Raw genomic sequence first — 17390 nt, 5'->3', positions numbered from 1 at the left:
AGACCTGTGATATATTGATGAAAAACAGTATAATAGGGGACCTTTAAAGGACACTGACCAGGTGTACATAAACATGAATAATGGTGCCATGTGTAAATGTGTATGATGTGTAAATGGGACACTGTCTTGTTAGCTAGCTTAGCATCATGTTTCTGTGATGGTTTCTTTACCTCGTGTGCGTACGTCTCAGCTTTGCCTCTCAGACTCTGCTCCAGGTCGAGCTGCTCCTTCATCCCGTCGTACTCCTGAGTCGCCATCATGGAGACTACGGGAGCAGAGAGAGAGAACATCAGGATGGATTAAGGAAACGTCTAAATGCAAAGCTAGTCTCTTCCCATTTTAGACCAGAGAGAGAGTTTTAGTGTTAAAGCTATTCTCTGGATATTGTTCCGCCTTAATCATTCACTTTGCATTCAGTCTGAACACCATTAAAAGCCCCCCTACTATGCGTATATAACTGTAGGTATAACATGCTAATTAAAATAAGGTTGTACATATCAGACTATATTGTTTTGAAGTATTTAAAGCTCTGTATCCTCAGCCTCTGTTTAAACATATGATAATAATAATAGATTACATGTATTATAGCGCCTTTCAAGGGGCCCAAGGCCGCTTTACACGGTGTCAACAAACAAACAAACAAACAAACAAACACACAAACAAGTTGGGCAAATAATAAAGTAACAATTCAATAAATAGATTCTGTTTCATCTCAGCGTGTTTATAATGTGTCAGACTCACCTCTGTTGAATCTCTTGATGGTTTTACGCTGCTGCTCGACAGTTTCACGAAGCTCCTTCATCTCCGCCTGATCCTTCTCTGACTGCAAAGAGAATTAAATACAATCAGGCACTAGTATGCACCTTAGAGAAGAAGAGGAAGATGAAGATGAAGATGAATTGATATTGATATTGCTCCCTCCTCACCTGTGAAGTCAGCTCTTCTATCCGTTTCTGCTGTTCATGAACCTGACACACGAAATTCTTCTTCTCGTCCAACAACATGTTCACCGTCTCCCTCAGTTCTGCAGACAATCAGAACAGTAACGCTTATTTTTTTGTATTGTACCTTTGATCTGTTTCTGTAACTGAGTGGATATAACTCCACGTGGTGTACCTTTAATCTGCTGCTGGTACTGGGTGAAGTTGTCGGGGCTGGTGTCTGCGCTGTCGGCCTCGATGGAGGGAGCGAGCTCCTCCAAACTGGTCCGAGACGACAGACTCAGGTACTTAAACTTCCTGTTCTCACAGTTCAGCTGGAGGGCAAAGGTCACAGGGGTCAATGGAAATAAGATGAGAGCAATACATATTGATGAGCTGTTTTGATTGAAGGTATCACAAATATTAGCATCGCAAGGACTTGTTTTATTCAGCAGGATTATCTTCAAATATTAACACCACTGTAAATAAAAAGCTAATGTTGAGCACGGTCACATGACTTCACGTCACCACCGCTAAGCTAAAGGTGGCTAATGTTGGGCTATAAAGGAACTACAGCACGGTCACATGACTTCACGTCACCACCGCTAAGCTAAAGGAGGCTAATGTTGGGCTATAAAGGAACTACAGCACGGTCACATGACTTCACGTCACCACCGCTAAGCTAAAGGTGGCTAATGTTGGGCTATAAAGGAACTACAGCACGGTCACATGACTTCACGTCACCACCGCTAAGCTAAAGGTGGCTAATGTTGGGCTATAAAGGAACTACAGCACGGTCACATGACTTCACGTCACCACCGCTAAGCTAAAGGTGGCTAATGTTGGGCTATAAAGGAACTACAGCACGGACACATGATTTCACGTCACCACCACTAAGCTAAAGGTGGCTAATGTTGGGCTATAAAGGAACTACAGCACGGTCACATGACTTCACGTCAACACCGCTAAGATAAAGGTGGCTAATGTTGGGCTATAAAGGAACTGCAGCACGGTCACATGACTTCACGTCACCACCGCTAAGCTAAAGGTGGCTAACGTTGGGCTATAAAGGAACTACAGTACGGTCACATGACTTCACGTCACCACCGCTAAGCTAAAGGTGGCTAATGTTGGGCTATAAAGGAACTACAGCTCGGTCACATGACTTCACGTCACCACCGCTAAGCTAAAGGTAGCTAATGTTGGCCGTGATGATGTTTAGTCGTCTCATTTAGACACTTGTTAGCACATTTTTTAATTCACTTACGTATTTTATGTCTGTGTTTTATTGCAAGTAAGTAAAGATTTTAGAGGAAACAGTCTCAATGCAGAGTCATCCTGATTCAGCATCCTGCTAGTGCCAGCTGAACCCCAAATTATGCTAATCCTAGTATTGATTATTGAGTGAGTGTGTGTGTGTGTGTGTGTGTGAGTGTGTGTGTGTGTGTGTGTGTGTGTGTGTTTCTGACCTTTGTGGCCAGGGCCTCTGCATTCTCCCGGCACGACTTCTCGATCTCCAGCTGAGTCTGCAGAACGCTCACCTCCTCAATCACCATCTGAGACACTGAGCACACACACACACACACACACACACACACACACACACACACACACACACACACACACACACACACACACACACACACACACACACAAAAGGAAAAGGAGAGACAGGGATTTAAATGCAGGTCAAATTCAAAGATGGGAACCGCTTAAAAAGAGTTCTGTAATCTGTAATAGAAACACTTTTCACATAATCAGTAGTATTTTCCCACACCTATGAACTGATTGAATATGTCGAATAGATAGAGTTCCCTTTTGTTTGAACTCCTGTACATGGAGGAATAGACTGAATAAAGGATAAGTTAGTTGTTAGAAACAGACCCCATACATTCACACCTGCAGCATGAGCCAGATGTATAGGTTTTTTAATGTGGATCCAGCTTATTGTATACACCACATGAGCAAATACCAGCTGCCATCATCTGCATTGACACAGCATGAATATCACACCCGACACAATGTGTTGACAATTTCTCTAGCAACTGTGTAATCCAGTCCTCCATTTTCTATTAAAACCCCAAACTCACAGGTTCCTTTAAATGCAGAGCTGAGATCTGCAGTTTTTCTCCTTCTGTTGTGTTCAGTGTTTTTCCGTGTAAACAATGAACAGCTAAAATAAAACTCTCACAATGACCCTGAGGCTGTGAGACGCCTGCAGCTGACCAACATGTCACCAGAGCTCAGCTAACCCTCGGTTATTTTTAAAATGACCCAGATATGGAGACTTTGGAAAGCCAGGAGACCGGGTACGATGAAGTAGTAATGCCACCGTGTCAAAATAAAGATCATACTCTCTTTTATGAACCTCTTGGTTTTCTGCAACTTGTGTTCATTCAGAATTTCACCAGATAACTGCGATAATAGAAATGACATTGATATCTTAAAGGGGACCTTTCATGCAAAATGCACTTTTGTCCGTCTTTTCTACATGAATATGTGTCCCCGGTGTTCCAGGGAACTCACCAAGTGTCAGAAAACACAACCCTCTCTATTTTCCTCCATACCCAAATCTCTAAAAAAGGGACTGCAACGGATCTGATAAAAACTGATCCAGATTTGAACACTGTCCTGACGTCAGGACGGTGGCGCTACGGCTATTGGGCCAACTCCACCAATCAGGAGGAGACAGCCACGGCCATTGCCGTTCGAAAGCGCTGGAGACGCTGTAGTACATATGCCAGGCCTGTAAGTGGCGCTGTAGTCTGCCACAAAAGCAGCGAAGAAGACTTCCCGCGCATGGTTACCATGGTTACCCTTCTGTTTATTCTCCGCTGTGCCTTTCTTTCTCCCTCCCCGTCGAGGCAAGCACTGTAATTCTCTCCGGTTAGTCCACCAGCAGATGACAAACACCCACCTCTCCGCCTCTTCCAAGGAACGAGGGGACCGTGCGGCAGAGTTTCAGTTAGGTTTTCTTTCGCCGGTCAAGATGTCCGTTAAAGTTTAAATCTTCCGGACAAAATTAGAAAAGTGCCGGTCAAAGGTCTTCTTTGTTATTTATTGAGCTTTAAAACAAATGAATAACGACTCTATATAATAAAACACGGAGGACGGAGATCTCTTTTTCTCCCCCTCTTCTGACAGCCCAGCAGCTGATCAGAGCACGTCTCCCCTCTCCTGCAGGGGGGCGTGGTCAGCAGAATCAGACCCGTAGACAGCAAACAGCACATAGAGCGAAATGAGGCATGGCTAAAATGCATGATCTGTTTGGTATTTTGAAAACAGAAACGTAAAATATACCTTATATAGGTATGGCCCTACAATATATCATTTAAATATAGCATGATAGGTGTCCTTTAAAGGGGACATATTATGCTCATTTGCAAGTACATTTGTGTTTCTAATAAACCCACTGTCTGTCTTAAAAACCCCATTCAAGCCCCTGTCTCAAAAGAAGCACGCTGTGAACTGAGATCTAATGCAAGAAATATTGCAAAGGTACTTCATGTGTGTAGAAACTCAGATAAGGGAACGTAAATTCTTATTATCCTGCATCTGACATGGGAAGAAGAGTGAATATCTTCACTAAATACTGACTGAGGGTTTGTCTTATTGCATAGTTTAGTTGCTGAAGCACTCCAGATACCCAAATGGTAAAAAACTTGCACTATTTATTCTTTTATATCTTAAGTATATTGTATGTTGCATTGATGGAGAAGCATGGGATGGTTATTGCCGTACTACGCTGCAGCTGTTGTTCACATGACAAATAAAGCCTTCGAATCTTTCTCTCTCCTCATTGATGGTTTGAGTTTAAGTGATGTGACCTGAGGTTGTCTTCCAGCAGCAGGAAGCTCTAACATCCTGATCCATTTACACACTCCTGCTGGCCCTACAAACCTGATTACACACACACACACACACACACACACACACACACACACACACACACACACACACACACACACACACACACACACACACACACACACACACACACACACAGTGATTTCCATCCAGTGCTGAAGTTCAGAACAAGAGCTGGATGCATAGAGTGCAGAAAATAAAACTGCAGCATGTTGTATGGACATAATACAATGTTTGAATATTACAATGTGTAATTATTTCATGTATTCGTGCACTTGTAGTTGTAGTAGCAGCAGCAGCAGGCTTCGGGAGTAACCTATGACGTAATCAGGATCAATGCAAGGTTACTGATTACATTTGTACACGGGTAATTAAAGTTATAACAGAATAAACATTTTAATTATCTCTGCCCACAGATCTGCAGCCAAGAGGAGGTCGATGAGCCGTGTGGTGTGTGTGAGTGTTTGAATGAGTCTCTGGCTGGGAGGGAATCACACCACCGGCCCGTCCACAGGCATTAAACATTGAATGAGGGATTAAAAATAGATCCAGAAGCTTCCCTCCGTCCTCCTTCTTCCTCTCTCCTCGCTTTTCTCTCAGACTCAGCCTCCCTGACAGATACATGTTATCAAAGGTCACTTCCGAAAAACAGAAACCATTTGGATTTAGAATCAGAATAACTTTATTCGTTCGAGTGACACATCGGGAATAGTTGTTAAAAGTTGTTGTGTTTTCTCAACGCTACAAAGGACGAAAAGTGGATTTTAGAAGTATGACTGTCTTCATTTGTAAAAACACAAGCTTATTATTGCGATTTTTTATTTCCGTTTTTTGTTAAGGGGCGAGCTCTAATGGTTGTAGTATTAATATTAACAGCAAGACCGCATTTAAGTAGTTACAGGTGAAGAAACGTTTCTAGATTTTACAAGGTTTTGTTATCACTTTCTTCCTTTATCCTATCAATCAGTGCATTTCAGAACAACATACATAACTCTTAACTTAAATTATGTACATGTACTATACATAACGTTGTGATATGATGTGGCTTTATTTAATGTGTAAGACTGTCCTAAATTGGTAAAAACACTGGCGTTTTATTACGATATATATTTGTGTTTCTTGCTAGGCAGCGACCTCTAGTGGCCGTTTTAATAACACGGTAGGAAAGTAGGAAGTCATGTGACGTAGAACAAAGACCAACAAAGTCTACGTAATGTAAAGTGGATTTTATGCCATGACAAACTCTTAGATGGCATTTCAGCAGTTGCGGACTTTCACTGTGAAAGGTTATTCTAGTTTTCTTGATTTCATAAGATTTTGCAATTTCTTTCTTCGTTCTATTAATCAGTGCACAACTCATTTCAGAATGGCTATATAAATACATATTACCTTAAATGACGCTCTGTATGTGTACTATATAATGTATATGTCTCTTTTTTGACCTAAATTGTTAAAACACTGGCGTTTTCATTGCGATTTATATTTACGTTTTTAGTTAGGTGGCGCCCTCTAGTGGCCGTAGTGTTATTACTCCAGGAGGAAGTCATGTGACGTAGAATAAAGAGCAACAAAGTCTAGGAGGTCTGGGTTGTTGTGTTTGTGACTCATAACATGGAGTTATTTTTACACATGTAGGTACATTTATGTAACGTACTTAACTTTTCTAAGACACTTAACTTAGCCTATGTATGTAACCTAAGTTAATTAACAAAGGTACTTATTATCAGTACTACGTTTTTCGCAGGAGACCAATCACTGTTCATGTGTGGTGTGAAACTAAAAAGTCATGTTACAAAACAAGTCTATTTTCTGAGCTTACGTGTGTGTGTGTGTGTGTGTGTGTGTGTGTGTGTGTGTGTGTGTGTGTGTGTGTGTGTGTGTGTGTGTGTGTGTGTGTGTGTGTGTGTGTGTGTGTGTGTGTGTGTGTGTGTGTGTGTGTGTGTGTGTGTGTGTGTGTGTTTGGTTGTGTTTTTTGTGTATGTACTTTATTGATCCCAATTTGGGACATTTTTGTAATTCAAAATATTGTTCTATTGCACATTTATCGCTATTATTGGAGGTTTTTGATAATAAACGGCATACTGATTACGTTTTGGGGTTTCAGCGTGTGTGTGTGTATACAGTATTGTGTGTTGTGATGCTGAACATGTGTGTACAGGAATATCCAGAAGGCTCAAACAAAGGCTCTCAGACACCACACACAATTTTCCTTCCCATTCTGCCTTAAACAAAATGTATACCAACTATTTTTCCTGCAAGCAAACGTCTTAAAGGTGGGGTAGGTCATTTTGGAGAAACCAGCTTGAGTGCGCTAGAATTTGAAAATACACAACCGGAGAAAATCTGCCACTTCCTCACAGAGCCCCTCCTCCAACACACACGAACGCGCACATGACCAATGAGGGCACGAGATAAGTTTGTGCACAGATGGAAGGCTGACAGGCAGGTAGGCCATCCAGTTATTTTAGCCGGGCCGGCTCAGATGATTGGTCGTGCTTTTTACAGTACCACAGCTTCCACAGATGATATTTATTAATGGATTTTTTGTCAAAGCACTTCAGATATTCATTGCTATCGGGATGTTAAGAGCATTCCATGGAATATAACAACAAGTGTATCTCGAGCCGGTTTCTCAAACTTACCTACCCCACCTTTAATGTCTGCCAGAATAATGTCTGCTGTCGAAAATGTTGGAAGCTTTGAGCTGTTGGCTGCACTTAGAATAATTTCTCTATCCACAATCTGCTCCAAAATGTAATTGTGTTTTCCCTGGCTCTCGCTTCACCTTTCCACCAAGTTTCAGGAACATTGGGTCAGTAGAGTTTCTGTAATCCTGCTTAAAAACAGTTTCATAAGACTATTAAACAACCATAAACATCCATCTGTTTGCATTTAGCAAATTATTTATCTAATATATCCTTCCATGTACTTGTGTATAGACTCTTCTTGCACTATTTATATTCTATTTGTATTAACTTGCACGTCTTAAAACATTCTCTTGCACTATTTTATCTGTTTTATTTGTTGTATGTCCTCCTATATATATTCATGTTGCTCTGTTGGAGGAGCTTCAGTTTTTCTTTGCCATATCCACACTGTAGCTAATGTGCACATGACAATAAAGCCTTGAAACTTGAAACTAACCAACCTCCTTGGTGGAAGTAATAATACGACTTCATGTCCACATATACATCATTCCCAGAGGCACAAGAACATAACAGAGAGCTTAAAAGCCTCCAACGGCAGGGGTGGCGAGTACAAATACTTCGTTACTGTACTTAAGTACATTTTTCTGGTATCAGTACTTTACTCCACTACTTATTTTACGACTTTTTACTTTCTACTTCTCACATGTTGAACTCAAATACCTGAACTTTCTACTTCTTACATGTTGAACCCAAATACCTGTACTTTCTACTTCTTACATTTTGAACACAAATACCTGTACTTTCTACTTCTTACATTTTGAACACAAATACCTGTACTTTCTACTTCTTACATGTTGAACACAAATACCTGTACTTTCTACTTCTCACATGTTGAACCCAAATACCTGTACTTTCTACTTCTTACATGTTGAACACAAATACCTGTACTTTCTACTTCTTACATTTTGAACACAAATACCTGTACTTTCTACTTCTTACATGTTGAACCCAAATACCTGTACTTTCTACTTCTTACATGTTGAACACAAATACCTGTACTTTCTACTTCTTACATGTTGAACCCAAATACCTGTACTTTCTACTTCTTACATGTTGAACACAAATACCTGTACTTTCTACTTCTCACATGTTGAACACAAATACCTGTACTTTCTACTTCTTACATGTTGAACCCAAATACCTGTACTTTCTACTTCTTACATGTTGAACACAAATACCTGTACTTTCTACTTCTCACATTTCCCAAACAGGCTGGTTCCTTTAGTTTGAATGTGTGTTTGGTGGCGTGATCATTATTATTTAGAGTCATTGCGTGCCTATTGATTTGAACACGATCCGTGTATCCATCATTTCCTGGTCTTCTCTAAGAAGAGGGACCAATGAAAACGTTGTCATGTTGCCGTTGTTCAGCATGGAAACATTCATTAGCTCACAATGACATTATTGTTCTATTAATATAAAGGGAGGTCAGGTACTCTTTAAAACAGCTGCTAGTTATGGGTACTTTTTACTGAAGTACATTTCAAAGCCCTCTTTACTTTGACTTGAGTAAAGAAGTTTAGTCAGTACTTCTACTTTCACCAGAGTATTTTTAAACACGAGTATCTGTACTTCTACTTGAGTAAAGGATGTGTGTACTTTTGCCATCTCTGCTTTGGTGGAAGTAATAATACAACTTCAGGTCAACATATACATCATTTCCAGAGGCACAAGAACATAACGGAGAGCTTAAAAGCCTCCATCAGACAGCACTTCCTCTCCCAGAGACACAGTTATCCCTCCAGCCTGTCAGGAAGAGTTCTGGGTCAGCAGAGTTCAGGCTGAGAGAAATGACGTGTCGTTAAAACCTGTAATTATCCGCCGGGCTAAAAACAGAACGCTGCTATTGTTTGTCAGCCGCGAACCCAAAGCCTCTTTAGTGACGGCGCGTGTTATTACCACATGATTTGGAGGATTAGCCAACAGAACATTCATCCACGGAGCGCGGTGTTAAAACCGTTCAAAAACACCGACGGGGAATCAACACACTTTCAGTTCCAGTCAGAATTATTATTTTTGGGATGAGTCATTGAGTGAAAAATGTCAAGTTCTTTGCCTAAAAACGTACATTTACAACCAAAAGAAAGAGTGTGTGCCGGTTGTGTTTAAGCTGTGACATTAACGGAGCTAAACTGTGAACAATAGAGGAGATAATCCTGCCTTCAAGTGCTTCTCTTAAGCTTCTGCTCCACAGCTGTAAATATGAGCTGTTGGGCTTTTGAGGGTTTTTGGACTGAAAAACTCAAAATGGATGCCAAAACGTCCGGGTTTTGGCCTTAATGTAATTGCTTGATGAAAATAATCAACAGTCTTCATGACCCAATGTCACAGGGCTATTTTAAGATTTGCCGTCCTGCCCTACTTTGCAACCCAGTCTCACGGCATGTCGTGTAATAGTCACGAAATTAATTTAATCTATTGATTCGTGTTCACCAACACGATATTCACCTTTTTTTCGTGTCACACAGAACGATTTTAAAAGCAATGTATTTCTATTGGTAGTATGTTTCGTGCCTGCAACACGTCTTTTTGTCCGGTCGGGTCTTGGAAGACCAGAAGCTGTGTGGTTCATAAAAACATGTTCTTACTCAATATCTTACCCTAAGCCTAACCCTATCCCTTTTATTTTAAATTGTATAATGTCTGAGTTTTGTTGCCGTCAGTGAGGAAAAGAAATGTCTCAGAGCCTCAGAATACTGACATCTGTATTTTATGTCATCTTTTTTTCCTTCTAATTAGTTATTATTTGGTGCAGGCACGAAACACACTACCAATATAAATACATTGCTTCTAAAATCGTTCTGTGTCAGAATACTGAAATCTGTATTTTTTTAAATGTCTTTTTCCTTCTAATTTGTTATTATTTACATTGCTTTTAAAATCGTTCTGTGTGACACGAAAAAAATGTGAAAATCGTGTTGGTGAACACGAATCAATAGATTAATGCCGTGAGACTGTGTTGTACTTTGATGCCAAAAAGGTCACCACTGGTGAACTGAGACTTCGCAGCTGTGTTGTCACCAGTTTGTCGGTCCTTTGTGCTCTCAGTGTTTCATTACAAGCAGGGAAAGTGCAGCCACAGGCTTTTATCTACAGAGTACTGAATTACTGGGCTGTGAGCTAACAACGCTACAGGCTAACAGCTCTGTAAAGAGGAGTGCTATCACAGTTAGCTTCAAGCTACATGTTCACTTACAGTAGCATCAGACGTTTCTGTAATACAACCTTTTCCACTGAAATGAGTTCTAGTCTAGTTTCATGCAGGTGCTTGTTTGGTTTGCAAGTGGAACCAGTTTGCTATTTTCACTGTGATCTTACTTATATAGATATATAAGATATATATAGATAGTCTGACGTTGCTGTAGCCTTTGTATTGATTACACCTGATAGCCAGTATAAAACAACAACAGAAAAAGAGCTGTTTAGGTTATGGTAGCAGACTGGTTGTTATTAAAAGTATGGTCGAAAATAAATAACATTTCTTATGTAGTCCTTGTTTTTAAAGGTCACCTATCATGCTATTTTTAGGCAATAGCATAGGTCTCAGATATATAAAAATATATAAAAAACATGTCGATGAAGTGTTTTGCTCAAAATACCAAACAGATCACCCATTCTAGCCATGCCTCATATCCCTCTGTTTCACTTCCTGTTTCTAAAGTGCTGATTTTGGGTGAAAAGCTTTAACAAACAAAAAAGGCTTTCTCTCTTGCCGGTTATACCACAAGGTGAGTTCCTTTTTATTTCCTGCTTCTTCACACACATGCTCTCCAGTACAGGTTAGCTCTGAGTGTTAGCGATGCTAATGTAAACACCGACCATATTACGTCCAAAACAGTCGGGCATTGTTTCTGATAGCAACGTTTCTGATAGGGCCGTGGGTCCACATTTCAGATATTACGTCATATCGGACGCAAATCTGGATCAGCTCCGTTGTTCCCCCGTTTTTAGAGATTTGGGTACGGAGGAAAAGAGAGAGGGTTTTATTTTCCTCCCGACACACCGGGGACACACCGGGGACACACCGGGGACACACCGGGGACACATGTTTATGTAGAAAAGACATCAGAAAGTGCATTTAGCATGATAGGTCCCCTTTAAAGCGTGACATTCATCGTATATGTGTGTTTTAGTGACTTTATTCTCTTCATGCTCGCTCCTGTTTCTTAATATATAAATATCTTTATTGATCACCCTTGGGAGTAGCTTTGCATTGCTGGGATTGTTTGTCTACACCATGGATGTATGAAAGTTACTCACTCTTACTCATTCCTCTCCCTCCATCTGATTTCAATCTCTATAAAACTCCCATCCTCTGTTTGACACTCAGCTCCTTCTCTAACGACTTGCTGCTCCGGCTTAAACATAACTTACAGACGGTGAGACATCAACTCCGCCTGCTTCCATGGAGGACGTTTTCTACCTTAAAATAACGTTAAAAAACGACCAAACATCCTCGAGTTTCTCCCAGGCACAGTCAGCTGATTTATGTTCTTCAGAAGGCAAAACAACCATATTCTTCTTCTTGTTTTATTCAAGGAACCCTCTTCACTCTCTGCACATCCATTCTGTGTATTTCTGTCTGTAATCTTTACCCTATGTCTATTGTTAGTTGCTTCTTATCATTGCTGCTACTATTTAGTTTCCATTAACCTCTCACATCTTTAGAAGGCTCGTCCAAATATCATTCCTACAACCCTAACCCTAAAGTTTGGTTCAGGTTGAATACCGGCAAAATAAGAGGTATTTTTAAGGCTCTCTGCAGAAACAGACACTACAACACATCATTAATGGGTTATAAGTCATTAGTCCATAAATGTTTTTGTTTGTTTTATTAGGAAAATCCTACCCAAATCTGCCTTTAACAGAATGTGGAGCAACTATTTTTCCTGCTAAGAAGAAGGTATTTTCTGTTGCTTTGAGCTGTTCGCTGCACTCAGGTTCATCCTCTGGGGACAATGAATGTTTGTACCAAATTTGATAGGAACATTTTAATAGAAAAAAACGATCTGTGCCACTTCTATCAACCTCTCAATTGACCAAATGTTCCTACAACCCTAACCCTAAAGTTGGGTTCAGGTTAATGTCCAGAACCGACAAAAAAAAGAGGTCCATACAGAAGGCTGTATGGACCTTGAGCATTTTGATTCCCTTGCATCATTTTAAAACACGGCTGGATGAAATGTTATTAGATACCTGATACTGTGAATAGGTTGCTAATTTATACCCTGTAATTATGTTGTGATGTCCTTTTTGTTTTCTGTTGTTTTTATGTGTAACCAATGTACTGCAGGTCTCCCTTGAAAAAGAGATCGTTGATCTCAATGGGATTTTTTAACCTGGTTAAATAAAGGCTACAAACAAACAAGGCTGTAGGTTCTCTGCAGAAAAGTACACAACCACACACCATGAATAGGTTATAAGTCATTAAATAGTAGGTATATTTGGTTGCAGTCCAAAATGTTGGAAGCTTTGAGGTGTTCGCTGCACTCAGGATTCAGCAATGAATGTTTGTACCAAATCTTATAGAAACATTTTAATAGACAAAACAATCTGTCAGCCACCGAGATGCTACTTCTATCAACCTCTAGATTTTTTTAGAACGCTCATTGACCAAATATTCTAAAGTTGGGTTCAGGTTGATGTCCAGAGTCCAGACAGAAGGCTGTAGGCTCTCTGCAGAAAATGACTCAACACAACACACCATTAATGGGTCATAAGCAGGGGTGCACACAACTTTCTCAGTGAGGTGAGTCAGTGTTTGGTACTCCAACTTAGTTCCCATGAAGCCCTCTGCATCGCGATTGTCAACGGGGGGGGGGGGTGGTAGTAGAGTACAGAGCTTCGTGACCACAGCGCGTGTGAACGTTGTGATCAGCTGTTTTAGCGCAATGCTGCTGTACAGACCGACGTTAACAGCAGCCCCGTCTGTGCACAAGGAGACCGACTCAGTCGTCCGGTGATCTAACCGCCTTCTGGAAAAGCTTCACAAGTACGTCGGTACGCAAATGCGCTTTGTGACACAAGTGACGGTACGCATTTCAGATTGTTGCCGCGCATGCGTACCTGTGTACCAGTTATGTGCACCCCTGCTTATAAGTTATGAAATAGCAGGTTTTTTTGGTTGCAGTCCAAAATGTTGGAAGCTTTGAGCACTCAGGATTCATCCTCTGGGGACAATGAATGAATAGAAAAACATCAAATACGATCACGTATTAAATGCCACTATGGAGATGTTGATTATCTAACGGTGAGTCTTGGGTCATGTTTTCACTGTATTATAGTCGGTTAATTCGCCCAGTTTGAACCTTTTGAGATTCAAACGAGTCGGGCAATTTTCGTTTAGACTTCTATACAATTTGACTGAAAAAGCACTTCTTCATTGGACTCACTTTTCAAACCCAGAGTCTACTTATTGTACTGACTCTTGGTAAAACTGTGAGCACACCTGAAATGATTATGTTTACACAGAAAAGAAGAATGCTTCGGTGAAACAGGAAGTCTGTAAACTATCATGTACATTTACAATATTTCGGGCATAATTTCACCATTAAACTTGGCTTTTCGTTCAAAATACTGGTGTTAATTATCTAACGTTGAGTCTTGGGTCAGGTCATGTTTTCGCTGTATTATAGTCGGTTAATTTGGCCTTTTGAGATTCAAACGAGCCTCAAATGAAGTACCTACTGCCGAGCAGACGCTCCCTCATTAAATCCATTAAAATGTGGCCATCAAATATGGAGTAGCAGGTAGAAAAGGCCTTTTGAAAGGACCACAATGGATAAAGAGTCAGGCAGGAGAGTAACCCCCCCCCCCCTCCCCCATCCTCCAAACACTCATCCTTCCCCCATTTTCTGCTGCTGAATAATTCATAACATGTGGGCTTTAATAATTCACAGGAATAACATGACAAGCGCGACTGCTGTGTTCTCTGGGGAGCGGCCGAGGATGAATTAATGAGTGAGAGAATGAACGTATGACACGACGTTATGAAGAGGAGGATCAGCCTTTCTGCTGACTCGCATCACTTTAGGTCAGGTTTTAATGCTTCACACACGTTTTTGACAACAAGTCTGGTTAACCAAAGGGCATAGCATGTGTTTATCTTAGAGGGTATCATCTTTCATTTCACTTCTAACTTTAAAATATTACTAAAAATCCAAATGTGTCAGCCTAGATCTCTTTATGTCTTACATCCAGCTTCATCTGCTGGTTGGTTTCCAACTTAAGATGCACATCCATGTCACGACAAGTTTTTTGACATGTTTCTGACATCAAGTCTGGCTTATCGTGCGTTTATCTTACAGGGTTTCATCATTTGTTTCACTTTTAACTGTGAAATAGAAGCCCACCCCATGTGACCAAAAATACTCCTGTGAGCTGGTCAGAGTCGTGTTTAAACAATCTAAGATATCAAAAAGATATTTCTTTGTCAGCTTAGATGTCTTTTTGTGTTACATCCAGCTGTACTGTTTGGTTTCCAAGTAAAATAGTTTAGGTCAGGTTTTGCTGCTTCAGACACGTTTATGAGATGTTTCTGACAACAAGTCTGGCTTATCGTGCGTTTATCTTACAGGGTATCATCATTATTTCCCTGACCGAAAATACACATGTGAACTGGTCAGAGTCGTATTTAAAGTCTAAGATATCAAAAGTTTGCTTTGTCAGCTTAGATCTCTTTTTGTGTTATATCCAGCTGTGTGTACTGTTCGGTTTTAAATAAGTAAATAAGTAGAAATACAATCATTGAGTCCATTTTTCACTGCGTCTGTAAAACACTGAACACAGCTGACAGTAACGGCCCTTAGTAAACCTTATTGCATACTGTATACTGCAATATATGGAGGAACATACTTGATCCATAAGCAGAGAAAGACATACTGTAAATCAACCCAGCATTAATGTCCGATACATACATAACTCATTAAAGACTGGTCTGTGATATGTGATGGTTATTCAACTCTTCTCTCCGCTTTTGTGAATTTAATGTCACCAAAACCTGGACAAAAGATATATACGTGTCGTCTTACTTGATCAAATATGGTACATTATTCCAACGAATGACCGTATTGTTAAAGAAAGTTCTTTAAAGTGTGCTTCACCTTGAGAAAAAGACCCCAAACTTAGCCATTCTGCACACATTCGATCAACTTCCTGTCACACAGAGGTCTATCGTTACTTTCTGAACTCTAATGACACCAATGAAGTGCTCGCTAAAACACGCAGATTATGCCCGATTTTTTGTAAAACTAATTCATCTGTTCAAGTCAATATCCAGCAGCTCTGAAAGAAACTTGCCTCACACTAATAGGATGACCAGGTGACCCGCTTTTCTATCCGTTGTCCCATATATTCAAACAATGTCCTACATTTTGATTGTACTCGTTTTTAAAAGTCAAACCACTGCAGGACAAGGGCTTTCTCAAATCTGTTTTTCATCCAATGGCTGCCAAATACGGAGCTGTTTAATGACAATCAAACGGCGAGTCTAAGCAAAGGTCACAAGATTTGAAGACTCAGGTGGAATATAATGGAAACAACGACAAGTAAAAGCAAATGCAGCCAAAATAAAGACTAAGAAACTACAAGAAGACGCTTCTCAGTTGGTTTTTGCTAATTTTCGAGTAATTTAAATGTGAAGCGAAATTATGAGAAAGAATTGGACGGTTTTTCAAAGTTAAATTGAAGTGATATCAAAATGTTGTACAACCTTTAAGCATTAGTATCATGTATCACACAACAATACTTTAGGTCATCCAAGACATTAGCTTTAAGCATCACAGATAGATAGATAGATAGATAGATAGATAGATAGATAGATAGATAGATAGATAGATAGATAGATAGATAGATAGATAGATAGATAGATAGATAGATAGATAGATAGATAGATAGATGGATGGATGGATGGATGGATGGATGGATGGATGGATGGATGGATGGATGGATGGATGGATGGATGGATGGATGGATGGATGGATGGATGGATGGATGGATGGATGGATGGATGGATGGATGGATGGATGGATGGATGGATGGATGGATAGATAGATAGATAGATAGATAGATAGATAGATAGATGGATGGATGGATGGATGGATGGATGGATGGATGGATGGATGGATGGATGGATGGATAGATAGATAGATAGATAGATAGATAGATAGATAGATAGATAGATAGATAGATAGATAGATAGATAGATAGATAGATAGATAGATAGATAGATAGATAGATAGATAGATAGATGGATGGATGGATGGATGGATGGATGGATGGATGGATGGATGGATGGATGGATGGATGGATGGATGGATGGATGGATGGATAGATAGATGGATGGATAGATAGATAGATAGATAGATAGATAGATAGATAGATAGATAGATGGATGGATGGATGGATGGATGGATGGATGGATGGATGGATGGATGGATAGATAGATAGATAGATAGATAGATAGATAGATAGATAGATAGATAGATAGATAGATAGATAGATAGATAGATAGATAGATAGATAGATAGATAGATAGATAGATAGATAGACAAGGCAATGTACATAAGAGCTAACGCCTACAAGCATCTATGTCTGATTATTACCAATAAAAGCTGTAAAAACCCCAATTTCTTACCTGTGTTAATCGTCATGACAGCAGCCTTCTTCCTACCAGCTACTATCAGAAGTTAATCTGCCCTAAAACACAAAAGCTCTCCCACTGTTGGCTTAAATATCCTGACAGTCGTCAAGGAAACATGTGGTACACCCCCCCCCCCCTCCTCATTGTGTGAAGGGGGAGGAAGTGAAGGTGTCACCTGTCTAAATGTGGGGTCTGTGCTACTTGGTATCTGATCGACTGTGTTTAACCTTTTTAAATGATACGTTTACTACACCT

At 40.2% G+C, this 17390-nt stretch overlaps 1 protein-coding gene across 1 annotated transcript in view; it reads right to left on the bottom strand.

Annotated features, from left to right (window-relative positions):
• shtn3 (shootin 3) overlaps nt 1–17390 on the bottom strand; it is a 42069-nt gene that overhangs the window by 13123 nt on the left and 11556 nt on the right. The window contains 5 exon segments of the mRNA XM_034132696.1: nt 171–265; nt 742–823; nt 927–1024; nt 1117–1255; nt 2390–2484. Of these exon segments, the coding sequence (XP_033988587.1) occupies nt 171–265; nt 742–823; nt 927–1024; nt 1117–1255; nt 2390–2484 (509 nt within the window).

Source organism: Trematomus bernacchii, unplaced genomic scaffold, assembly GCF_902827165.1.
Source record: "Trematomus bernacchii unplaced genomic scaffold, fTreBer1.1, whole genome shotgun sequence".
Taxonomy (NCBI): domain Eukaryota; kingdom Metazoa; phylum Chordata; class Actinopteri; order Perciformes; family Nototheniidae; genus Trematomus; species Trematomus bernacchii.
This window is presented reverse-complemented; position numbering and strand designations above follow the sequence as displayed.